A 27,503-nucleotide genomic window follows, 5' to 3' on the forward strand; every position below is an offset into this window, starting at 1 on the left:
TAATATACGTACGAAATAAATAAGAAGCTCATAAATATTTTCATGTTCCGTCCACGAGTATTTCTGAATTCAGAAATTCGATAATTGATTTTCACTTTCGTCGTGTCGAGTAATCCTGTGTCGGTTCACGTGACCAGGTAAAAACAAGTAACCACGGTCGCTGAAAGTTCTGAGCTTTCAATTTCCTCAGCAGATTTTATCAAACGCTATTACAGCGAACCGTGCAACGGCAACATTTTTTTTTTTCTTTTCGTTTAACGTTCCGCTTGATTTTGCCTTTTTTCGAATCTCTCACCTTCCTATCTCTTTTGCTCGGTTCATCCCATTCTCTTCCAGCATCATACTCTGTGCGGTTATTTCCTTTGTAGCAAACGATCGATTTTATATCGGCTTCGCGCGATCACGTTCGCGTGGCTTTATGACTGCAAGCAGTGGCTCTCATTCTTCCTAATAAATACATTCTGTTTTTGTCTAACATCAAATTATCTTTTTCAATGTCGCGAAATGGAAATTTGTCATTATAATGATTCAGAGCACTCTGCGAGTTATAGAATTATACTCTATCAATTACAAACTTATGAAGTATTCTATGTTATATAAAATTGTTTATATATATCGTAGACTCACTTAAACGTGGGGAGAGTACCGATTTTCGTTTATACCTGCTCAGCCTCGTATGTATTGGCTTTCTTTACAACTCGTATATTTGATTAGGGACGATGGGAAGATATTATGTGATGTTATATCTCGTTCCTCTAATATTGCTTCTCCTCTCGAGTTGGCGGTCGATTTTGTTACCAGTTTTCTTGCCGTGCCGCCCACACTTTGTCGCGAGAACTCGTCCGTTTTTCCCCAGTCACGTAAAAACGGACGCCAATAGCTGTCGAAGAATTTCTGAATTGTCGACGGATAAGTCGCCGAAGGAGTGGATACGTATTCTGTATTTTGCAGTTTTATACTCCATTTTGCCGGTTTATCTTGTATTATACTGCGTTGCGATTTGTAGAATTACGTTCTATCTTGCTGCATGATGTTATTAGACTATGTAAAATGCTGTATCATTCTGGAGTATTCTATATTTTGCAGTATCAAGTTCTATGATGCTGAAATATTGTGTACTTTGCAATATTACACTCTATTTTACTGAAATATCTACAACTTCGCCGGATATCAACAAACTGGTGCTCCGGCTTCCTAGATGTATCAATTATCCAATTTTCCGTGATAATAGTGAACTGCGATTCCCACGAAATTTCACGAGTCATTTTACCATATCCTTCCGATATCCTCGATATTTTGCAAAGCCTTTTGCATCTCCTCTCTCTCTGCCCTCTCTTTTTCCCGCCATGCCTAATTATTTCTGTTTCAATTTCCTGCCTGCAAACAACTATGTTCGGTGTTCTTTTTTGCGTGCACCCGTCTGTTTCTCATCTCTTCATGGTCACCCGTCTTTTCCTTGATCACCTAAAAGCAGCTGGAATATTCGCGTCGTCTACCCCTCTCCCTCCTCCCTCCTCTCGGAAGTTTTCAGTTTAATTAACGGATATGAGATACCAAATTGTGGACATATTCTATCTGGGTACGGGATTATCGACGAAGATGTGATTACAGTGGCAACTCAATTAGAATCTCGATTAATTTCTCACACCCTCTCCACCCTTCCCCCACCTCTTTATCGTTCTCGTCCTCGCCCGCTCTTCGTTTCCCGCCATATTTTATATCGCTTTTCTCGAATCTAAACTCCTCATTAACGCGAGAAATTAATTTCTGAAAATCTGTTCGACGAATAAATCTCAAATTTTTTATTGTTAATTCGAACTATCCTGTAACTGTTTCTGGTAAAATTAAGCTCTACCGAATAAAGCGTCAAAATTAGTTTTGCGATAATATTAAGTTGCAACGGTCTCGTTACAAGTGTCACCCAATGAATTAATCAGACTTTGTGTCAGGAATTTGGTTATTTTCATACACGGTGTGTCAAAAACTAGATGAAGACACTGACGGAGAAGAAGGAGAGTTAGAAGGGAACTGGCAGATACTGAAACTGCCGAAAACCATCGTCCACGGCCATTTAGGAAAGCCCCGTTGCATAAATCGTTCCGCTACACGAGTTCCGCGCAATTTAACCGAATGATATTTAATGGATCGCATCTCCATTTGTGACTCTACAAACGCAGCGTAAGCGTACCGAAAAATGGAGCGTTTACGACGTCGAGCCGAAAAAATCCCAGGCCAAACATCATAAGCCATCGGTAACATCGTTCAAATTCGAAGAAAGACGCGTAATGCATTTTCCATTCATGTTTTAGCAAACAGTCGATCAATACAAACAAATATCGCTGCGACGCAAGAGAAAATTTATTCCGGAGTGTTCAGGGTCGAAGGCATTTTTTCACGCGAAAGCAGAATATTTTAGTATACGTTGAGCCATGTGTACCGAGGTCTTGATCATGAATTCCAAATGGTCCTCAAGTGCAGAAGAATTACCGAATTGAAAAGAGTGTTGCGACGAAGAATGACCTGATTTTCAGGACCATCGACATGTTTTGGTTATTCGAAAGTAGAATTACGTGGTATGGTAGATAGTATATTTTATTTCTGGAACGTATTTTATTTCAGCATGAGAATTTCGAATTTTCCAGAGGATCACGTAAGAAGAATATCGAGAAGATGTAGTTTAATTCTAACTGCATTCGAAGAGGACTCAAGCCTTGAATTTCGATGAAAATTCAACAACACTATCAATCTTTTTATCTAAAATCACCAGAGTGCTCACTGGGTGATTCGGCAATTTTTTTCGTCGCCTTATGAAGCGTGACAGTGAAGTTTGACGCTTCAAGGCAACGACTGCGTCCAGTGTAAGAAACGCTGGGCGAGAAGTTCGACTTGGGATCATAAATCTTAGAGCGTCGTCGTTGTCGTGGTTGTCGACGACGTACTGGCCCGTACACCAGCCATCGAGTACTTTCCACCGATCTTAAGGGGGGACATACAAGGAAGATTAAAAAAAAAATTGATTTTTTTTTGTTCTACAGAAGTGATCTCGTTGTTAATAAAAATTAACGAGCACTTTAAAAATTTGATACAACTAAAAATAATGTTATACTCTTTAAGATGTATATTAATACTGTGTAAAAGTAAAAGTCTGTAATTGCATTAGATTCCTTGGAATTAATTCCCCAATAGGACATTATTTTTGGGCAATTTGATCGTCTAGTTCTCGTTAAGAAACTGGTTCCGAACAAAGAAAAGAAGAAAATCGGTGAAATGAAAACATGGCTGATTTCAGATAGGACCTCGAATACTATAAGAAAATTGTCTGCCACGCTGAATACGTATCTGCAACGTCCATCGTGGTCTCTAAATTATTGATGTCTTCGTCTGTTCAAGGCATCTCTTCTACTATTCCCATTCGATCGTTGATACCGACTCGCAAAAAGAGCATGCTTAAATATCATTACACGAACCTGATGTGCTGTAATAAGGTCATGTGTCTCAAGGGTATGCAAATACCACTAAAATTTGCACTATTGACCATCGTCGATCAACATCCTTTAAGACAACTGGAATACAAAATTCTGTTGAATCGCACACAATTATTGAGAAACACAATCCAGAAACTTGTTGAGAGGATTTTTTTCTGCCACAGCAAGGATTGAAAGAATCAGGTAAAACGAAACACATTATTAGAACGTAATCGAGAATCGCTTATTCTATAGATGACCTGCAAAACTTTTAAATGGCAAATGTAACTTTCATATCAGAGATCGTGGAATGTGGAATGCTTCACTAATAAGTGTTCTTTAAGTTTTTAAGGATTTCCTGTACAGTAATGAGGCTTCGTTAAACAACCTACTTCCTAGGTTCCGCGAACTACGACGTTCGATTTAGATTTTACAAGGTAAAGGGATAAAGTTAGATTTAGAATGCTTAGAAGTAAACTTTTGGCTGCTGAAATGCTATGACGATGGAATATATATGCAACAGGAGTCAAGGAACACCTTGTGGAAATTCTTTATAAACATGACTTTATTTCGTAACATAGTATAATAAGTATTTTTATCATTTAAGTCGATAACATTTTTTTTTTTCAAATTAAAGAAGTTGCATCTCCTACTTTTCGAAACAGTTACTTTAATTTCAAGATTCTATCTGCGGATAAAAGCGACGAGCCAACACGGTGGACAAATTATTGATAGTTATTGACAGTTCGTGATATGGACGTTTATCTCGATTGCATTCAATCATTTCGAATGGTAAACACGGCTTGAGTAAACAGATAAAAGGATTATTGTCGACCTCGTATTTGCTCCCCAATGACAAAACCTGATACAGCTTCCCTCACGTATGGTACATTTTTTTAGGTGGGAGTTTAATGTCGTATCAACTGTAAATTCATTTACACTGCAACACAACATGGATCAGTTTTTACGAGTGGATGTTGCGGTAACTTTTTGACTAAATTCGTTCCAATTGCGAGGCTTCAAACGAAATTATGTACGTATCGAAATAGTCTTTCAACTTCTATCAACTTCTTCTTTTAAAACTCTCTGCTTATATTAATAAATTTTTGGTTACATTGGAAGTTCCTCAACTTTCTTATTAAAGTTCCTTTTTAAATTAAATAAAAAGTTCTCCTTCCGTTGTAAAATGTTGGAAGCTTTGTACCAATTAACTTCTTTCATAAAGTTTCTATTCAAGTACGAGACAACTTTTTTCGTTCATTTCATTTTGACACAGATTCTATCGCAGAATTATGTCAAGGTAAGTTTTGTTTAAAATATGTATCATTTTATATTCTAATGACAAAGTGCTAACATGAAATAATTTATACTTCCTAAACCGTAAGATCCTTCGAGAACGTACTTCTCAGCAAAATATATCCATTAAAAAAAACTTTCCTACATTCTGTCAACTAAATATTACACACGAGTTTGCTCACATTCCATCGAACTCGTAGCTCTTCGATCAAATTCCTTAAAGTTGCGCGTGGGAGGCATCAGGAGCCGATTGCCAATTTGCCACCGACCGCAAAATCACCGCTAGAGAAACAATACTAGCGGTATTCAGACAGCATTATGGTCTCCTCTAGAGCGCGAGCCACGCTAACGTCTATATAGCCGCTGCTAATGATCCTAATAATTGCTCCCACAGCGCTTCCGGCTACAGGAATGCGCCGAATAATTGGCCATAGCCGAACCCCGGGCGCAAACTTTGAGCGAAGAATTTCAATTTTAATTTTACTCCGAGATTCCGACGCCCACCCACCATTACGCGCTTCTTGCGAACGGCCACGATTCTTCCTCGAATTAATCACCGTTTAATCGCAGCCTCGCGAAGTCGAGGACGCAAGGTCGTAAGGTGACACCGAAGAGCGTGATCTTCGTCGTTAGTCACGGGCCCCGATTCGTCTGGAATTGTACACCGTCGGAATTGCTTCTGATTCTGCGATAATATTCACGCGACGAGGGCTGGTTTAACAAGCGGAAGACCAGCGGTGGAAACATATTTTTTCAGCCCTCGGGCTGCAATCGGAGTCCTTGAACGTGCAGAATGAAATATCGCTGTCACTTTTCGTTTGGGCTCCGATTCTCGCTCTTAATTTGGTTTTGGAAAGTGATAGAACGTGTTACGCAGGGCTAAGTTTCCATTGAGTGTTTTTTTTTTCTTTCTTAATACTTTAAGATGGTTCTCCCGATGGAGAATGGACAGAAGAATTCGGACGGTCTCGCGAATCGTATTCATAACTTCCCGTGATTTAATCTGATTGCGGACATCTTTCCCTGAAATGCTTTAGGAAATGATAGGACTGCTCGGAATGAAAGCGAAATGCATAAATTACTGGCTCGAAGCATCGCACTTATGAAAGAAGAATATTTCCATGGGAATCTCATCGTAAACAAAACAGTGCTCGCTTGAATTCGTAATATTGAAAAATGATTACCTCTACCTTGAAAACCCCAATAATTGATCATAGAATTTAATCTTACATTAAAACACCATTGTCGATCCTATAAATATTCGTACCCTCTATATCTATTAAATTTGTTTAAATTAAATGGTAGGTTTGATGTTTCCAAGTGCATATTTGTATAAATATCTTGATGTGTATATATATATGTATAAGCTTATTCATATACATATTTATAATTAAAAATTCATTTAGTAATATCAAAACTATTATTCAGGAAATCAAGAGCAACACGCCCATATGTAAATAATATTAGGTCATCCCATATATTCGTGTTGGACACTGAGCCAATATTTAATAAAAAAAAGTCTACAGAAATTTTACAGTGACAGTGTAATGACTGTGCCAGAAAGGTGGGAAAATATTACAAAACTAATACATTCCGATAATCGCACACACAATAAATATCCAATTTTTTAAATTTCCTCGCCAGTAGACATCAAGACACCCTTTCTTTCACCCTTGCAGTTTCTAAGTCCAGCCATGTATTAGTGAAGAACTCGCTGTACTTAATTTCATCCCCTTCGCCCTTTGCATTTTTCATGACCAGGGTATACCGTAATTTATAAATAACTCGAAGTATTTGAATAATGTTCCAAGACTGCCCCTCCCCCTTCCCCGAAACTAGACGGAATCGCTTTTAATGCGGAGAGAAGGCTGCAGCCTTCGATTTTACCCCGGGGGCATCGAAAGTTCTCGACAACCTGGCCTCCGCTCTTGTTCCATTTGAAGATAGATTTACACTAGACGGCGGGGCGTCCCGTTTCGATTGCGCAGGTTTTTAATTTCGCTCCACCCCCCGCCCTCTCCCGACGCTTTTCTTCCTCGCTCATCGGCCCTCGGATCAAGAAGGAATCCGCGGAAAAGAAAGTATTCCGTGATCTTCGAGCATCCTTGACATCTTTAAGAATTAACTTCGTTTAACCTTACGATTCGACGAATGCCATTCTCTCAGCGCGCGCCCCTCGCTTATTTAGCTACTGCTGTCGCCGACAGCGGACGCTGATTCCCTGGAAAGCGGAGACACTCTCGAGTAGAAATATATTTTAATTCCAACGAAACACCAGGCTGATCCGATCAGCCACTTTTATTCTTTCTAGTCCGTGAGAGTCCGCTCGAGATTTTATTTTTGATCGAGTGAACGCCATAGGGGTTGAACAGCTTGTTGCGTTGTATTTAGACATTTGGACGTTGTGTATGAAACATTTTACGAGTCGGGGAACCTTGTAGAAACCTTGGAGCGAAGAATGTGACGGCGTCGAGACCGTTTTTGGGGCCGAACAGTACACAGACGAAACGTATAGTTTTAATTTAGAGGCGAAGGATAAGGTCTAACCGCGAGTACTCGGCAAAATGATACCAGCCCGAGGACCACCCGTAATAGGTGTCCATTGTCCTGGTTTCCGAGCTCGTTATAAAAATTTTTCCGGAATCTGGTAGTAACGGAGTACACAGCTGCGGAGATACGCCGTCCTCCAAAGTTATTATCACCTGCGCACATTTTTCGATCTTATGGCCACTTGTCCTACCACTGTGTCGTCTATGTTATTGTTTAAGCTGGCTGGATTTCAGATGCGAAGCAGCATTCGTCGTGTTCACACTTCGAGCGAATTGTATCCGAAAGGTTTTTACCAATTGAATAAAGAGTCCGTTTAGTCTGTGTTAACCGTGATCTAGTGTCGTATTACGGAATCTCGAAGCAGTCCTTGTTCCGGCAACAACTTATAATAAAATTTGAGTGAATCGATAAACGGAGGTGTCGGTACAGTTATCGGTATTATCCACCACCTGTTGTCGCCAGGCGACAGAGACAACGAATCTAAACGAAACACTAAATTCCACTAATTAATCTATCTGTCCACAATTTTACTACACAAGGAATTTAATTTCACCTCTCCCTGGGATCACGTTCTTCGATTTTAAGAGACACTGGACTACACCCTCGACTGTTTCCTCTTGATCCGGCCTGGATCAACAATTAGCGAAGACTAACCGCCGAAGAAGCCTTTGGTAAATCACTTGGCAGCGGTCTTGGAGAGAACGATGGTGCTGAAAAGCGGGGCACGGTAAAAAAAAAAAAAACATTCAATCGGATCTCCAACCCCCGTGTTCGGGTCGATCCTCGAACCAAGGAGGAGCAGAAGATATTAAGCCGCGGGAGGATTTCGAGCGTCTTCGAGATCAAATTGAAGGTTGCAACCTTCTTCAAGCGGCACGTGTTCGACGACATCGTCTCGGTTTGCACGATGCCGTCTTTCCAAGCGTTATTCGAATACTCCGGTGAAATATTAGCTACTTATTCCGTGACGGGAGCAAGGGCAAGCTTCCGACTTTTCCATCAGTCCCCCGTCCCTGTCCCGCTCGTCGCCCTCTCCCCATCGACTCCTTCCTTCCTCCATTTTGCGCGAAAGTGCAATCCCTCGCCAATATCAGTCTCCAGGAATCCCAAGGGATCGCGGCCCCAGGGTCAAGGTCGCGCGTTAATCGTCCTCCTTTTAAGCCAGTCGACACCTCATCGCTATCCTATTAACTGCTGGGTAATTCGATTCGTTTCGGCCCGATCGAGCGACTAAAACTCATTTTACGAAAATATCAGACGTGTGGCGAGACCGTCGCATCCGCCCACACCGTGCCCTAACAGTCGATTTATCCGCTGGAGCGAAAATATCTTCTGGGACGAGGTTTCTCGGCCCTTGTGATCTGCGCGCGATGGATGGGAGTTCGTCTGTGTCTTTTTCCTCGTCGTGGTGCAGGCTGGTCTCCGATACCTTCGTGACGAGATACTGAAAATGAAAAAGGAATTTTGTAGACCCCTGACTCCTTGCTGTTGTCCCGACTAATCTATATCTAAAGATCTTATTATAATAGAAGTTCGCAGCCATTAGCTCGCTATTACAATGATTCGTCGCGAGTAATACCGATTACCCAGTAAGTATTATCGCCTTTCTCTATTTTCTATGACCATCAATGACCTTGTGTAATAGGTCGTTGAACTCGTTTTAAGATATACCGATCCATTTAAAACAAAGGAGGTGAAAAACAATTCGACACGTATATTTTTTCTACGCGACCTGCACCCTACAATTCGTATTCATGTTTGACACCTTATTCTTGGGCATGGAGGCCGCGATATTACAGTACCTTACGTCAAAATTGTAACCAAGTATCCAATCATACGATTCTGCTGCTCGAAGCAAACCGTCGATCCATGAATGCGCAACGTCTCCAATTAACCAGCGTGTAAAGCGGCGTGGGAGACGCGTAGCTAAAGATTAACAGCGGCGACTGATTACAATCGATATTTGCGATATATTGGCCCGAGGCCCTCGTTACGAGCACACGTAACAAGCATGCGTCTTGTGGATACACCGAGTCTAACCTGGGATTGTGTTAGCTGTGTTCCAGTTGTGATTGACCATGACGGACACGCCATGGCATCGACTGCTTTGCTCTGGGCTTCGAGGATTGCGCTCAGAACACACGAACGTGGTGTAACGGTGACTGGGGTCTGTACGGGGTGTCAAAGATGAGTATCATTACTAAAAATGTAAGAAATTCGTTGCTACTCGGATAATAACAGACTTGGAGGACTTGTAAGGTTGCAGCTAATCGAGTGGCGCTCGAAAAGGCTGACAACGTTGACATTTTTTCAATCCCTTACGAACCTCGGAGTTGACAGTATGCACAGTACCCAAGTTCCTAACCGGTAGATGAATCTGTAAATTGTGATCACACTTCGAAACCTGTTAGTACCTTCTATGTATTAGGTTGTCCCGAAAGTTTCTTTCGCTAGTTGCACTCAATTATTTGATGTTGTCGTGTTTATATAAATAGACAATCTAATTTCATAGATATTCATGTTGTAACAGTAATGGAGCAAAATAAATCGTGCACAATTCAGTAATGTAACATAAAACATAAAATATTGTGCATGTATTACTTATTAATAAAACGAAAGAAACTTTTCGGACAACCTGATATGTAGATAGCTATCAAAATTTGATGAATCTATCTATCTCGGAGTTTCCCACTCGTAAGAATGTTAAAAAATAAATACCCTGCTTTGTTAAAGAAGTAACTTCCCGTCGTAGAACTTGGAGGGATTCGAGACAGGTGGATTTATAAGCCCAGGCCCCTTTTTAATATCGGCTCAAGTAGTTCTCGAACGCGTTAGTATCCCCACTCACAGTTTCATTCGTCGCGGCGAATAAATCAAACCCACGTCAAATTTCCAACGCAGTTACTACTCGAATTTGCGATACTCCTCGCGAAAATCGCCCCGGCGCTCTTGTCCTTCGAAAATGATTTACGACCCGATGCGCGACAATCCCGTCGGCGAGATCTTTTTCCTCGCGAATTTTCACTTGGTTCCTTCGCTTTTTACTACCTTTTCTTTCACTCGGCCGGAAAAAGAAAGATTTAAAGACAGTGTACCTTTAAACAGGATGGAAAAGAAGCAATCGTTCGACAAATTGGCTCTATTCGACCTGCCAGATTCTGGACTAATTAATCTTGGGAAAGAGGCGAGCCCTCCTTGCTTCGACGCTGGTTAAGAACATCGATACGTTTGGTTTAAAGTTGTACATCGATAAAACTATTTATAGTTCGTAAATGAAATAGAAAAGAGGATAGTGATCCAGAAAATATGTCCACACATATCGCGGCAGTTTGCAGAAACAACAGTGCGATTAATTGGATCCCAAAAAGCCATAGCCTGGAAATGGAAACAAACGGCTTCCGTATACGAGCGTTAAAAATCCAATTTCGGGAGAAAAATTGACAAAACGTAAGTGGAAATTAGGATAGTTTATGGAAATTACCGCGGTCTAATAGAGATCGCGACACACGTGTTTTACACGATGTAGTCGCAGCACACCCCTCTCCGCCCCTTCGATTCTCATGGCGAGCGTCCCTGACATCCTCCGACACGATTGCCCGACGTGTGGGTGGAACAATTACAACCTAACCCATTTACAGATGATTTATTCGGCCTCTTACGAGGGCCTTCCGAAGAATTAGCACACATCGCACACAACGACCCCCGTAACGCTACTTTTCCGCGCGGCGACACCATCTTTTCTACCCCCTTCGACCCTTTCATCCCTTTCGGGCCGAGTTCCTCCCCCTGGTATCGCTTCCACGGCCGATAGAAAATCGTGCTCAATGACGTGACCGAATTTCCACCAGTTTTCACTGTTCGAAGGTAGCAGACACCAAGGGTAGTAGGGTAAGGTTGCACGAAGCGGTCCACTTTTCACAGATTTTTAAATTGAACTTTTGTCTCGACTCTGGTCATCATTGATGCATTTATTTATTAGGCAATTTTTTTAAATTAAATTTTCTCTTTAATAGAACGCACTACCGAAGTCCGAGACTTTTGATATTGCTGGAATTCAAAAGTTCAGTGGCTACTCTTGGTCTTCGACACATTCTGAAAATGTCTTAGAGGAGTCTCGGAAGGGTGAGTAGTGACAACGTGAGACTTGGCTCGAATGGTTACAGTCTCAATGGTCACAGTGCTACCGAAGGCTGAGACTTTTAATATTGCTGGAATTGAGAAAATTCAGTAGCTAGTCTTGATTTTAAAGACATTCTGAAAATGTCTTAAAAGAGTCTCAGAAGGGTGAGCAGTGATAACACGAGACTGGACTCGAATAATCATAGTCTCAAGCACATTCTAGAACAGATAGTGTTAAATTAGTGAGTTTAAATAATACGTAGTCTTAAATAATCTTCTAAGCAAGAACATCACTCTTTGGATAGGTAATCTGCATCTCCCGGCCACGACATTTGGTCTTCCATAGTAAGTCATCGTCTCGACTCAGTCTTGTGTACACGCCAATCCACATTAAGTTCCGAACAGACTCGTCTCCATTACAACCTAAAAAGAATTTAAGTAACGTGAATCTTGAAATCATATTTCAATCTTGACCATGTATTGACTTCGTCTCACATACATTCTAAAAAAAAGAACCTTAGATAAATCCAGACTCAGAATTGACACTTACACTTAGTAAGACGCCACTTAATCTCCACTATAAACACTACGAGCATAATCCTCCCAAGTCTCGAAACTTCGTTTATACACAAAAGCACAAACTTTTCAGAGGGATCTTGGAGACGCGTGTCCCGCGACCTTGACACGCAAGGTCACCTTCGCAGCGTAATTCTCGGTGACGCTTGGGCGCCTCAGGAATCTCCATCCGCCGCGATCAAATCAGCGTGGGTGTTTTAATTACGACCAAATGAATCGTGCGAGGAGATTCCTGGTCCCACGGTGTCACCGATATATCGTCGATCGGCGGTCCTTGAATCTATTACAAAGCGACCGCGAGTGAGCCGCGTTCTAGATCACCGGGATCCCCACCCTCCGCCGAGGGTCCTTGGCGGCTGGTGACAGTGGCATTGAAACGGCAGCAATTGGGCGAAAGAGTTCTCAAGTTCCTCCGAAGAATCGCGGCCGATGGAAATGCAGCGGTGACAGGAACGAAGAAGAATCGTCGAGGGTGGCGTCTACACAAGGGCCGTTTTCCATGAACAATCGCGGGAGCAAGGTGAACCACGCGTACGTTTCCAGTATAGTGATGCGGGATCGTGAAATGGTCCGGATGATCTCGCGCGGAGATTTTCGGGTGGATTACCTCGAGCACTGTTCTTGGGAACGACAGAGTTCCGTCGTTAGTTCTTAGAAAATATACGTGACGCGTTGATTTGTACTTTCTGAAGGAACCTTCCTTTTAAAGATAATTTAAAAAAATGATCATTCTGTATGGGACGACCGAGGGGTTGTATTAAAGTGAGTTTACACTTCCAAAGAAAAGCATTATATTAAAATTGCCAAGCTGGTCAATTTAATCTTTCAAATTTCTTCCTGGGGCAATAATTTTAGTGCAATTTCTAGGGACAATTATTATTAAAAGGAATTAATTTGATAGATAAATTAGTTAGCCCTTCCTCTTTCTAATTACAAAGATATACATAGTTGGATGTATAATTGGTATGCACCAACTTTGGTAGATTTAGTGTCAAGTACAATACCATTACTCAGAAATGGCAATACCACGTGGTTCACATCATAAATCCAGCCTTACTCAATAGAGGGTCCATAGCGAATGGAGTCGAGAACAATGAGGAACCAGATGGTTCCTTCTGAAGTTTTCATTCACTAGGCCAGGAGAACACTTAGAAACAATAAAAGAGCCATTCACCTTGAGTTACAAAGTCGAAATAAATTTTCCATTTTCTCCTTTTCAATGGACCCCCCATCGATCCTAATTAGTGGGCTCATTAAAACGATGATAAACACATTTTCTCATCTGAGCTCTGCGAACCTGGCAATTGATACTGGGAATTTTTAGTGAAAATCTCTGTAACCGATTGTGCTACATATAATCTGTCCCATAAAAATTCGTACCATCTACGTATATCGATGAAATTTGTCTAATTTAAATGATAGGCTTCATGTTTCCAAATCAATTTTCCATTATAAATATGTACAAGAATAAACTTCACACACGTACATAGTTACAATTACAAATTTATTTGGAAACATGAAGCATTCATTTAAATTAGACAAATTTCTTCGATAAATATACGAATACTCATGGAAATGGCTGTAAGTACTCGATCGTACTAGCAGTATTCTCGTTCTACAAGAATTCTTTTTAAGTTATCCGAAAATCACTTTTAAAAAGAAATCCTTCGTCAAAGTCGCGTGAAGAAATCGACTGGTAAATTAATCCACAAAAATGGCAATCCCACGTGTTCGTCTCATAAATCCAGCCACACTCGATGGAGGGTCTATCGAGAACGGAGTCGAAGAGGGCGAAAGAGGAACACAGACCGGATGAAACGAAGCCACTTTGTTGGCTGGCAATCGTAACGTTGATTGCGAAAGGTTCGTTTCTCTCGTCGCAAGTGGACTATTGATTTTATATGCATTCTACGGTCATCGATGAAAGTATAATTTGCTCTACGGAAATCGGAGCTCGGGGAGGGGGCGAGAGTGTCGTAATTGGTGGACCGTTGTTTTACGGTGATTGCCTTTATTAACGATTTATTAACACAGTTACTTCTTATCGAGCCTTCTCGGATCGCGGTATAAATTATACATTATTACATACATATGTTACACTTTCTTACAGTGGTTTTTAAATATATTAGTTATGTTCGTTGACAGCTATGTACGATACAGAATTCGTGTATTCGCGGAGCGATCATCCAAACGATCGATGATCCATTTGCCAAACAGAGAAAAGTACATTAAAAAATAAGTAATATAAAAATTCGTACTTATAACATCCAATGTTTTATATTCTCTGTATTTAAATAATTTACATTATTTTTTTATAACAATTTGAATATATAATATTCGCTCAACTTTCGACGCAAATTATATACCGTATACATTGACATGTTACAAGAACATTCTTATATGATAAATAATATTCATATCGCGTAGAAAAGAATAATAATAGCACTAACGAATACAACACGTACGAAAAGAATAACAATGAATCTCAAAGTACCGATAAACCTTTCTCGCGTATTTACAGGAATGAGTGATGTTCGAATTAATGACGAGTACTTTGGTAACGTGATGACACATTTTGCGTAACTGCACCTTCGCCTAAAACAGGAAGTAACTCGCGAATCGTGAACGTGTTGTTCCTACCCGGTTCTTCGTTTCGTAGTGGTAACTTCTTAATAATATAACTCTTATCAGTCGTACGAAATTCTTCTAATTCGCAACGTGATTCGAAAAATCGATCAAGTTCCGAGCAAACGCATCTTTGCACGAAAGCGTTACACGTATCTTCTGCCAAAAAGAATTAATTCACTTCTAAAGTCACCGTTCTGAGTGGAAAGTGATTCTTGACTAATCACAGTGATCGTTTCAGACAATAAAATAAATACTATACCGAACAGCAACTGTTCTCTCACCCTCGTGCATCTCTGTCCCCGAAATTTATCGATCCACGTTTCGATCATCCTACGCGCGTCGGAGGACAAACGGCCGCCATTCGTTAAGACAGAAACGATATCCTCGCAGTGCAACGCGGATGATCGAACGGAATTAATCGTATCGCTCGTCACAGTGAAACAACGTGCAAGAAGGGACACAGGAATAACGTTCGGGGAACGCGGACAAAACCCACGTGGCTTGCACGGGCAATGCTATTGACAATAAGAAAACTCATGGCCAGGAAGACTATTATCTTTCTCCCCCTCGGAAGTTCTCCATCCCCTAGGTCTCGCTGTCGTTAATACAGCATGTGGCTGCTCCTCGTTGCACCTGAAAACAACGATTTCAATTCTTATTTTCACTGAAGTGATACTTTAAGAAGTGAAGACGATTTGCTAAAATTAATTAGACCTTCTAAATCTATTGAAGACATTTGTTTAAATTAAATAACAGGCTTGATGTTTCCAAATAAATGGTTCATTGTACATATATATATATATTTAAAGTTTATTCATTTATATGCTTATAATTATAATGAAAAATTCATTTGGAATCGTCGAGCCTATCATTTAATTTCGAGGGTACGAATACGTATTGGACTGACTGTATATTTTATAGTTTTTGTTATTGTATTTGATATCAAGGACATATTACTCGTAAATAAAGTATTATTATTATTTCTATACGCTTATCTCTTTATATGGATAAAAGTCAGCACGAACCTTGTAAAATTTGAAATGAGTCAAAACGAGTGTCGCCCCGTAAACCTAGCGTCAAAAGAAATATTCAACATTTTAAAATTAATTTACGTTCGGGAGGTTATCACTTCAACAAAAATTCATCGCACATGTAAAGTGCCCTCCGACCTGAAATGCTTCATCAACCCTTCTACCAGCACGTCTTATTGTAAAAGGCCACCTTACACAAATGCCATCGACTCAATAATTCACAACGTATCTCATCATTTCATCTCGAAGCGTTTCTCCGTCTCCGCGGAAATGTCGATGAAATCTCGAGCACGCTGAAAGGAACTCACCGTGAAGGCTCGACGTATTTTGCAATGAGCTCGACAGTGAGATCTCGGTTCCGGGATGCTCGTGTATCACCGTCTCGGTGATATTGTTTTCCGCCTCGGAATGGGCGCGACGGTGCTCGCGCTGTATCCCCTCGTTCTTCCGTCTCTTCTCGGTCCCGACGCAACAACGTTGCTCCCTCTGTAACGTCATCTCCTGGGAGTAAGCGAATTCCCCGTTCGAGAGCGAGTTGAAGCGCTGCCGCCTCCTGGAGGTTGCCTGATTGGCGCGTCTTCCGACCACGCTCAACGTGTCGTGGTTGCCTCGGGAGACGTCGTTTCCCCTTTCCCGTCGCTGCAGAGACTTCAGGGAGTCCTCGTAACCGCTGTTGAAGATAAGAGACAGGAAACTGCGCGTAAATAGTAGACAGGGTGGAAAATATTGTATACAGAAATATGCATCTCTTTCGCTAGGTGTCAATATTGTAGAAGTTTCTTTTTTTCTTTTTTTAGATAGAAGAGCCAGTAAGTTACAGTCTCCAAACATTCTCGGAGGAGAGGTATAAAATTTCGTGCGAATTGTAGATAGATGAGTTATTTGCCAAGTATAGAATAGAGCTTGATACACAGAAAAGAAGGAGTAAGATTAAAAGAAAGACGTGTTACAGAGTCTCACGGACTCGATGTTTTTCAATGATCAATCTGGAACTTGAATTTGAAGATCCCCCTCGTGAATCTCGTCTCAGCTGAGGAAACCAAGGGTGTCCCGTCCAGGGTTTCGAGATTCCCGCGTGTTCGGAGATGTCGAACTCTAGCTGGGATCCCCGTGGTATTCTCATTGAAACTCTGACCGGCTCGCGTGGGAATCCCGCGCTCCTGTCCCGGTCGGGGGCGAAGAATGGCCGATCGATCTGGCCCGAACTCTTTTCAATTTAGATAGCACGAATAGCTCCGTAAGTAATTCGACTTACTTGCTGCTCTCGCCGCTGGAGGGGCTCGACGAGTGACTGCAGTGGCAGGAGGCGCGCGCCACGATCCCAGAATCCTGACCGCTGGAATGCAAGGACGTCGCGGATGCCTCGAGGCCTTTCGGGGTCCCTGTCGTCCTCCCTGCGTGCTTACTACTGCCGCCCGTCCTGCAACCACCCCCAGCTCTAGCATCGACATCGCGAAAGATATGGAAATTCCCTGATACAATATTTGGTATATTGCTGACCGACCTCGCCGGTCGAGGGAATGCTTTCATAATAAATGCATTCCCTTCTGTCGCGGTTTTATTTAATTCCTCGGCTGCCACGGCGAATCGGCCCGCGTACCTCGCGTTCCCTAGCGATGGGACTGAGACGTGTTTGGACGCTAGCGTTGACGTCACGAATCTTGTTGCGTCGACATGTATCGATTGTATTAAATTTGGCATCCGCTTGTTGGCGTCTTCGAGAACGAAGGCAGTGGAGGCATCGAGGGTAAGTGAATGGTTTTGTGTACTTGCTGCTTCTGAAGCTGTTTACTGACCTCTAGCAAGTGGAAGAATTAACTCGAGGAGGGTTATAGCGAATTAGAGTTGCAAGTATATCAAAATTTACGCGACTCCTCTAGTCACTCTACCAATTCTCTTCTTAAGGAAACAAAAGTTCCGAGTTTGGCAACTGAGAATTCCATGAGTACTGATCACAGCACGCGAGGCATGAGAGGAGCCCAACTACGAGCTGAGAATTTATACCTATCGATATTAATGTGTATTTCACTGATCGGCTCATGGGCATCCCTCCGATTCCAATGATTATTTGTTTTGGTACACGTTCGATGCCTCGTCGAAATGCTTGGGAATCGATACCAATCGGTATTGATGATTATGTCACTGAATTGGTCCCATCACTAGCGTTCGCTGATATTCTTGGATACGGGACGAGCACCGAACGACTGGAAGGTCGGCAACAATGCGCGATTGTGCTCACAACGAAATACGCTCCACGAGGAAGGTCGTTCGATTTCTCGCGGAATTTATCGGTCGTCGTTGTTTTCGACGTACGTGTAAGAGTGAATAATATTGAAATGCGGGGAATATTCAGAAACTTTAGAACACCATCCGTTTTTCAGAAAATTTCAGAAAATTTCAGAATTGCTGGTAAACTGAGAATCTTGAATTGTAAAATTCTGCTTTGGTTGTAAAATTAAATTTCTGATCTGAATTTTAATTAATAATGTGGCAAATAATGATAAAAGTTAATTGAATTGCTACCATTTCGAAAATGAGTGGAACAACAATTTGAAGATTAAAGAATTCAAGATTTCGTGTAGGCCGAGTTCACCTCTTGCGAACACTGTCTGACCATAAACGCGGGAATACTACTTACAGTACTCGAATCACCGAAGCCACCGTCGCACATACTTTAGAACAATATTTTCCAGCGATTAATTTGTTATTACGACTCTGCGTGCACTTCACAGTCAGACTACTGCTTTCTCAAACAACAATTTTGATTATTTCATCTCTTTGACCAATCTCAATTAATTTACTATTCACTGTAAAGTCCTCCACTTTCAATTCTACCGCAGCTATTCTCTCAAAAATATGAGAATAACATTTATATATATATTATTAATACTTGGAAATATGAAAATAAAAGTTACATATGTAGTGTCCGCGCCTCCCATACCCAACAATAAAGAGTCAAATAAGAACACGAAACGTAGGCTACGGGATTGGTCGCGTAGGTAAAGCGGTCGACCGTGGATCCGAGGATCGTGGCTTCGAATCCCCGTGCCTTATTTTTCGTTTAGACTCCTACATATGGGGGCTCGTCCGGGATGGGGGGTTACAGCGGCAACTACACCGAAGAGGACCGGCCAGTGACGATGAGTCACGATGAACAACAATGCCACGCGAAGGACGGTGGAGCGGGCAACAATGAGGCGTCGAGAGAGAACAACGTTCCAGAAAGAGAGAGGGGAGTACACTCGCGAAAGAGGGTGCGGCGCGCACTGCTGTTGAGACGCAAAACCCGAGAGAGAAAGAGAGAGGGGAGTACACTCGCGAAAGAGGGTGCGGCGCGCATTGTTGTTGAGACGCGAAACCCGAGAAAACGGACATTCGAGGGCGAATGAATGTCAATTCAGGATAGCCGAGTGTAGTATCCGCGCCTCCCATACCCAACAATGAGTCAAATAAGAACACGAAATGTATAAGAACAAAAAACGTTATTTTTCGTTTAGACTCCTACACATATATTTAACAGTATCAACAATAAGCAATCATATACCAGAAAAGATCAGAATTACATCTCGAAAACGTTTCTACCATAAGATGAAAAGAATAGATCACGCCTCTTTCAACTCTTTGTGTCCACCGATTATTTACTTAATCGCTGGCACAAATTTGAGATAGCTATTAAATAACTATAACGCGGGGGATATCGCGGCAGTATCCAGCGCGAGACCGCAAGGTCTCGGCGGATCATCGAGAAACGTGATTCTGCCTCTACGCACACGAATGGTTAATGCGTTCGTCGATGAGGGATCGCGAGGGTCCTAAACAAAACGGTAATGTCAATTGATGAACTTACGCGTGATAGCGGCCACAGTTGGCTCCGTGCTCGCAGATGCTCTGTCGCCTCGACATGTCGGTGCAGAACGGCTCAGGGTCGTAGTGAAGGCCGTCGACGAAGGTCGGGAAAAGCGGCGGTTTCTGCAGCGTTCCCGCTGGATCTGCCAATGCGAATCCAATCGGGCTGGTCGTCGAGAACATTGCTTTCTGCCGACGTTTGCGACTAACGGGTGAAATTCAGGAACTCCGTTTAGAACGGACGTCTCGCTCCGCGATCGTCGAAAATTAGTAGAAGCCTCGATTACGGACGATTCGATCCTAGTATTAATTATTGCGCGAATCCACGAACCATTAATATTACGACTACCGAGTCAGCCGATTGAGCATATTTTAAATGAGAATTAAATAATTATTAATCGTTATTAATCACCAAGCAACCATTGGATCTAATTTCTCTATTCTTGCATGCAAATGATGATTGTTTATATTCAATTCACCACTTTGTCATGAGAGGATTATCTTTTTTTACATAGAAAATTAGTAAGTAGTTTAGGGAAGGAACAGTGAACCTCTTGTGACTCGTACGAGACTTCGGAGTGTTCGTGTACACAGGGTATATACAAAATCGTGACACCAAAAATCGAGGCAATTCTTTGTGGAAACGGTGGTCGAAAATGTAGAATGAAATTTTTGTACACGGGTCGTTGTTCCAAAGAAAATTAATTTTGTATGTTAATACGGTACACGTGCGATCGTGTACGACTTGGCTACCGTGTCTGACCATTGCACGCTAATTCTAGTTGTACTGGTGTTTCTAAACGTCGATAATGGCGTGTTATTGTCCGCTTTCTGTCGATCTTATTACTTCCCAACTAGTTCAAACCAATTGAAACAAATAATAGTATAACGCGATCAATGCTGGCAAATAGTGTTGCCTGTAGATACCGTGACTAATGGTCAGACACTTTAACCAGGTAGGTAGTTACGTAGACACGTAACTCCATGAATATTTTGTATTAATTTTCTCGATAACGAAGCCTAGTAGGATACAGCGCCATTCCACATTTTCGATGTATCTTTGTATAAACAATCGCCTCCTTTTTAATAATATATAGAATAAATATTGGTCCCACTGGAAGACAGCCAGTGTAAACATACCAGGATTCTACATAATCGTGATTATGTTATAATAAACGTTTAACTCGATGATAATTTCATTTGAATTGTCATTGAGTTCGATCTAGCAGATAATCTTTAGTTCTCTGCAATATAATTTTTTTTTTTTATAGAGAGTGATAGCCATATCAGACTAATATAGCTGGCATAATTTAAATAAAATCATTTATCTCAGTTTCATGAGATTGTCATGTTTCAAATTGTCTAAAATTTCTTTTGAAAGGCGCCCTTCGAATATAGAATATCGTAACAAATTGAAAAGTTTCCTGTGAAAAAAAAAGTTCGAAAAAACCGCGCGAATCGTTTCGAACAAACTGTAATCAGTTGAGGATTAAACTCATGAATCAGGTCCGAACTTTAATGAGCGAAACTTCAAGAGCGCGTTGTTTGGCTTAATGCGAGAGAAGAAATTACTATACATGTACAAGGTGATCCAGAGCGTTTTATTAAAAGTTGTATCAAAAGAAGCAGGAGCCTACTTACTAGGAACTAATTTCTAGTAAAGCGCCGAAGTGTTAGAGTCCTTGTAAGCAGAGTTTACTTATGAGTTAATATTTATCCTGTTCGTCGAATATGAAAAATGTTTCCAAAGTTAAACAAAGATCAGACGTAATGCAAATCATGCAAAGTCGTGGGTCTCATACCGTTTATTTCGACGAACACACGTGATGCACAGGGCGGTGGCGAGGGCGCCCACGAAGATGACGCATCCAAGCACCACGACGCCTACTTCGAGAGTGGATAACAGGTAACGTTGACTACCTCTTCGAGGGGCGCTGCCAGCGATGTCCAGGATATCGTACTCGTCCAATTCGCGCTTAATCTCCATCTTCTTTTTGTGGAACACGCTGAAAGGGTGAGTTATAAATACACAGAGAATTAATTAAAAGCGTGATTGACTTTTCTGTCCGGGTCAATACGCTGACTTATTTTAATCATCATGATCTATCCTATTGTACACTCCTGGTGAATTTCATTTTTACTCGTTGAATGGTGTTAACCAGCACATAAGATAAGTTCTACGTTTCTTGATTTTAAATAGCCGAACTAACTAAGTGAGAATTAAGTAAAATAAATGACTATTTTTAATTCCATTTTGTATGAATGGAATGGGATGGGAATTAGATCTCAATGAATTTCTGGCATTACTGAGAAATCATTTTCTGAAGTAATTACTAGGCCACTTACTTGTGTAAGGTATCCATGTCAATCATGACATTTAAGTGAGGATCGATGGCGTAAAGATAAACGTCAGTACTGAAAGCAAAGAACATTTATTATATCGTAAAATCGAATTTCCATGCACAATTGGAAAATCTTATAGAGCTTGGATCGCTTACGACGTGGCGTCGATCAAATTCTTCTCAATGTGTGGCTCCAGCTTTCTCACTCGAACGTCCAGTCCCGTCACATTGTGCAGCACTCTAATTAATACGAATGGAATATTTATTTAATGAATTTTTCATTTCAACTTGGACTACGTTATACTTACGCGGTGATGTTCTCGAGTTGCGGCTCTATGTCCATGGGTCTTCGACCGATGACCATCACGACCTGTTTTTGGTCATCCAGCACGTACACCTTTGGGCAAACACCAATAGATAACAGAAGGGACAAACAAGCTATACTAATTCCCATTTGCAAGGGACAATTTTTACTTTAAATTCGAGTAGAAATGAATTACGATTAAATTCAATTTTCACCGGGAAATTCCATCCACACTGTGACTCAGAAATACGGATAGCCTCTTACAAGAGCGTTTATGTTTTCCATACTGATTGACATAGTCCGATGAAAATCGGCAGAAATACTCTTCAAGATACACATTATGGACACATGTATGACATATTTGTTTTATTCATTTTGTGTCATCCGAAAAAAAATCCAAAATATAAGCGTTGTTTAGAAATAGAAGGTGCCTCCTTAACATTGTCAAATGAAACGCGACATAATGCGGTTAGGGACTTACAAAGACGTTGGCGATGCTGCTACGACCGTTATCGGCGCCCCGTCTGTCGGTTGCCTTGACGTCGAACCCGAAAACGCGTCCAGCGTGACGGCCAAAACTCGCCACGGATCGTACTTGACCGCTAAGTGGGTCAATGGCGAATCGCGGGGCGTCTTCTCGGCCAAGAATTTGGTAGCGGATCTCGGCGTTTGCACCCTCGTCTGGATCCTCCGCCTGTGAATGTTCATTTCCATCAATCATTCACTTTTCATCAGAAATCTGTATCCATTATTTTACGACACCTGTGCACAGTGTTCTTGCTATCATTATTCAACATTTTCCTCGTACTAGTTGACAACCGTTTCGAATTTCTAGTCAGCCTTCATAAATAATATCGATGGATCAGTGTTTGCCATTTTAGAAATAAAGTTGAAATAAGTGGACATTGCACTCGATAGAGTCTTAATAAAGGTACGCTGCTTTCAGAAACTAATACAATAATCATAAATGTTATTTTCGTTCAAGCTGGAAGTTATGCCAATTATCGTTCATCTGCAAACGAAATCAATCATTATCGAATCGATAATATAAGTGTACTGGAAAAGAGATCTATCGTGGAGCAGTCATCTTACTTCGGAACGTAAGTTCCAGAAGTCACAAAAAGATGAGTATCATTTATGTAACTGAGTATCTTGGATACAACTCCCGTTGAAGCGTAATTCAACCCTGCAGGAGGTCTTTGGTAAATGTCTTTTAGCAGTTGGTAGCCAGACGCATGGTCCTTCAAAGCGACAATCGGTCGCCGTTGAGAAAATACGAGATAATAGCTCCAGTTCGCGTTTCATTTAAGACACTTTACAGACGCGGAAATCATAACCTTCCACCATGTCCACGCAATAACTACAATTTCCCGAACAGCAATAACACAATTTTCTACCATTCCGTTCCACCTATGACATTTATTACCCAAATCGCAACGTCCACCAACTAGACAATTTTTACAAGAATCCCAAATCAAAAATTCGTTTTCTTTTTATTGTCAAAAAGTATCTAATCGGAATATTCCTCCCTTCAAACTCAACAATCGTCTGTTACCTCCATCTCTTCTCTAATCCCTAACAAAAAAAAAAAAACGACTATCTATACATCCACGTTAAAGAAAACAGCCTCCGGAATGTCGATTTGTACGATACTTCCCCAAAGATATTTTTCCCCGACAAATTTCCATAACAATCCCAATCGTCTGCGAATTGCTCGCGTCAGGCTAGAACGAACGTCGCCTAACCTCGAGCCGCTCACGCAGCGGGCGAAAGGGGATGGGGATGAATAAAAAAAAAACCAAGGAAAGAACGAGAAAGAGGGTAAGGAAGCGGCTTCTGATGTAACGATGAAAGGAGTGGAAATATGTATATAAGAAGGGGACACTAGAACCGAAATGAATTAAACCTGGACCGCTCTCCGAGGTCTCCGGCGCACACTTTCGAACACGGCACACTCAATGCACGCGTGCATACGTACTTCCACTTTGACGACCTCATACCCATAATGGGCAGTGGTGGGTACCGCGGCGAGGATGGGTCGGCCCTTTGACTTGAATCTGGGCGCATTGTCGTTGACATCCTTCACCCTGACGACGACCCTGGCCTCGTTCGGGGCTAGACCATTCAGCCTTTCACCGACAACTGGGTAAATCATCACGGGCATCCCGCGACCAATCTTCACCCTGTCGACTCTGACCTTGGCCTCGTATCGATCGTTCACCTCTCTGTCCACCTCCGTCGTCAGAAACAGCGAGCCGTTTCTGGGGTCGATCGAGAAGTGTTCTCTGGCACTCGAATCATCAGCCACGACACTGTACCGAATATGATCGCTCTGGTGGCCGTCGACAAGGTCCAGCTGGGCTATCTCGACCGGCACGTCGACGTTCTCCTCGACTTCCACCTCGTAATACCGATGACGAAAGACAGGAACCCTCTGCACTTCGTTTTCAGTTTCGTCTTGATCGTCGTCCACGTTTAGGACGGTGACAAGGACGATAGCGGAAGAGGTCAGGCTGACAGGTGTCCCTAGGTCACTGGCAGTGACCAAGAGACGATGGGTCTTCTTGGTTTCATAGTCCAGAGTACCTATAGTCGTGATCAAACCCTCCTTGCTGTCGATAGCGAAGAACTGCCTTTCAGGCTCCTCCAGGTGGGTCAGGTCGAAGAGGATCAAACCGTTTCCGTTTCCGGTGAAGTCCGTGTCGTTGGCGAAGACCTTGATCACCTGGCTGCCCATCGAGCTATTCTCGAAGACCGACGCTAAGTACACCGGCAGGACGTTTCCTTGAGCGTCTGTCTCGGTTTCATCGTAGCCGTAGAACCTCGGTGGGTTGTCGTTGACGTCCAGGACGTTCACTTCGATCTCCACGGTGGTGCTGAGTCTGGGCGAGCCGTTATCGCGGGCTGTCACGAGGAGTCGATGGGCGCTCACGCTTTCTCGATTGAGGACTCCGCTGACTCTGATTATACCCTCCTGAGGGGCCACGTCGAAGGTCCTTCTGGCGTTTTCGGGGTTGTCCAGATTGTCGTTGCCAGACGTCAGCTCGTAGCTGACGTTCGCGTTCATCCCGAAGTCGGCGTCGACGGCACGCACTGCGCCAACTGCGTAACCAGAGTAAGTCCCTTCAGGGACGTCGAAGGTGTACCAGGACTTGTCGAAGATGGGTGGATGGTCGTTGACGTCCACCATGTGGATCCTGATGGTGATGTTGTCAGATAGACCGCCAGAATCCCTCGCCACGACGAACAGACGAATGTTCCTCTCGGCAGGAAGTCCTCTAGCTACCGATATCTCAGCTGACCTCGGATCAAGGTGGAAGTACCTTCGACTAGTCGTGTCGAAACGACGCAAACCAACATCTTCGCCGGATGTCGTCTCGTTCCCCAAGCTGTACGTTATCGCAGCGTTCGCTCCCTCGTCCTTGTCCTCCGCCAGGAGTCGTATTATCGGAGCTCCGATCGTCGCGTTTTCCGGCACAAGAAGAAGAGGCGAACGACGGCTGCTGGGTCGCTGACTTCCGGTCGACGGATCCCCCATGTCGAACACGTCGTTCCCCTCCAAGGGCGCCTCGTAATCTGGCTCGTTTGATACGTGGACACCCTGATCCGGCAGGACGATCATCCGGATGAACGCGGGGGGATTGTCGTTCGCATCCATCACTGCTATCCTCAGGTCTGATTCTGACATTAGGCCTCCTGTGAAATGGAGAGAAAAATTGATCGGTGAAGTTGGTTGCGGAATTTTGTAGATGTTAAGTTAGAACGCTTTATAGTTTTTAATGAGTAAGAGTCGAAGCTTTGTGAGAAAAAGAAAATTAAAAGAATAACACGTCTTGTTATTAAAAATGTTAAGGGTGGTACAATTTTACACTGAACTAAAATTCAAGACTACTTCGTCAAAATTAACAATTATGTAATTCAGCATGTATTGTAATAGCTTAAAATATTTACCTCTTCGAATATAACTCTATGAATACTATATAATATAATACTCTACGCCGAGTAGCCAATTTGTCTAAAGCTTTATCGATGCCGAGAATACTTTGAATTTCAATTGCGAATAAGACATCTGCTCGTCGGTGCTACAATTATTCCTACTTGGAATTCAAAGCCAGAAAATCGACAACGGTCCCGCTCGACCGCGGAACATTGTTTCACAGTTTCAGCCATGTGCGCAGCGAAACTTCCCAACTGCATTCTTCCGTACACGATGGATATATTCGAGGGTGCACAACTTTCGCCTAGTCTTAAGAGAACTCGACCTGAAAGTTTCATCGAACTCACCACTGTCTTTAGCAACAAGTTTGAAGCTATAGTTCGCTTTCGCCTCCCTGTCCAGGGTGCGGTCATCGATTCCCTCGAAGTACACTAAACCAGTGATCGGATGGATCCTGAAGAGCTCGCTGCCAGCACCGTGGAGACTGAAGGCGAAGTTCTGATTGGCGCCCTCGTCTTTGTCGGTAGCCATGATTGGATTCGATAGGTTCACTTTCGTGCCTGGCGGACTGTTCTCGAGGATTCGACCCTCGTATAAGGACGACGTGAACATCGGGGGATGATCGTTTTCGTCGATTACTATCACGGTCACCTGAAATGGTACGTAAATTATAGAGAACGAGTTATTACTTTTTCTACGTTTCAATTCTTCTTATTTTAATTTTTCAATTTATTCAATAAATTATTTTTACTAGTTAATTTGATGAATTCGATTGTAATTTCTTCTCTGTAAATGCCAGAATCGGATTTATTAAATTAATACGTATGAAAGGAATTTAGTAAATTAATACATATATCGACAGGAATGTATCCGAAGGTACTGATTTATACCTTAATTAAAATAATAAACTACGTCCCATGTATCATCTTATACATATAAAATATATTATAATTTTCGAAGCAGCATTTCTCTCTGCTCCTTAAATCATCGTAAGAGTAACGCCCCGTTAAATCCGAATTCAGTTATGCGGATCGAAGTGTATATACATCATATTCTCATGCAGGATTCGAAATACACACTTGTAGCTCGATCATGACGGATGGACCAACTTACAGCGAGATCGAGGAAAGAATTGATGGGAACAAAATCGTAGCCCGATACCGTATTTTCGCGCATAATAAATCGGACACATTCGCGTAGGAAGCACTTCTGTCTCTTATTGTCAACTGGTCAACAAATCTGCCAACATTTATACGAGGAAAAAATTCGCGCAGTTTACTGAACTGCGATAGGAATCCAAGCAGCAGTAACTCTCTGGCCTGTCGACGAATCCATTCTACTGATACTAATATCCAAATGGCAGCCGGCCACGCTTTCGTCGAAATCGAAAAATGAAATAAGGAACTGCTC

At 42.2% G+C, this 27,503-nt stretch overlaps 1 protein-coding gene across 1 annotated transcript in view; it reads right to left on the bottom strand.

Annotated features, from left to right (window-relative positions):
• Nucleotides 1-14,005: 14,005 nt before the first annotated feature.
• The window catches only part of LOC128875191 (cadherin-89D), a 45,959-nt gene continuing 32,461 nt past the window's right edge, over nucleotides 14,006-27,503 (bottom strand). The window contains exons 13-23 of the mRNA XM_054120578.1: nucleotides 26,441-26,744; nucleotides 24,135-25,852; nucleotides 22,638-22,850; nucleotides 22,161-22,249; nucleotides 22,009-22,092; nucleotides 21,857-21,925; nucleotides 21,313-21,516; nucleotides 19,512-19,715; nucleotides 16,920-17,084; nucleotides 15,973-16,334; nucleotides 14,006-15,266 (exon numbers count right to left, since the gene is read on the bottom strand). Coding sequence (XP_053976553.1) covers nucleotides 15,235-15,266; nucleotides 15,973-16,334; nucleotides 16,920-17,084; nucleotides 19,512-19,715; nucleotides 21,313-21,516; nucleotides 21,857-21,925; nucleotides 22,009-22,092; nucleotides 22,161-22,249; nucleotides 22,638-22,850; nucleotides 24,135-25,852; nucleotides 26,441-26,744 — 3,444 coding nt within the window. The 3' untranslated portion in view covers nucleotides 14,006-15,234. The remainder of the gene's footprint in view (nucleotides 15,267-15,972; nucleotides 16,335-16,919; nucleotides 17,085-19,511; nucleotides 19,716-21,312; nucleotides 21,517-21,856; nucleotides 21,926-22,008; nucleotides 22,093-22,160; nucleotides 22,250-22,637; nucleotides 22,851-24,134; nucleotides 25,853-26,440; nucleotides 26,745-27,503) is intronic.

The sequence above is a fragment of the Hylaeus volcanicus genome, chromosome 4 (genome assembly GCF_026283585.1).
Source record: "Hylaeus volcanicus isolate JK05 chromosome 4, UHH_iyHylVolc1.0_haploid, whole genome shotgun sequence".
Taxonomy (NCBI): Eukaryota; Metazoa; Arthropoda; class Insecta; order Hymenoptera; family Colletidae; genus Hylaeus; species Hylaeus volcanicus.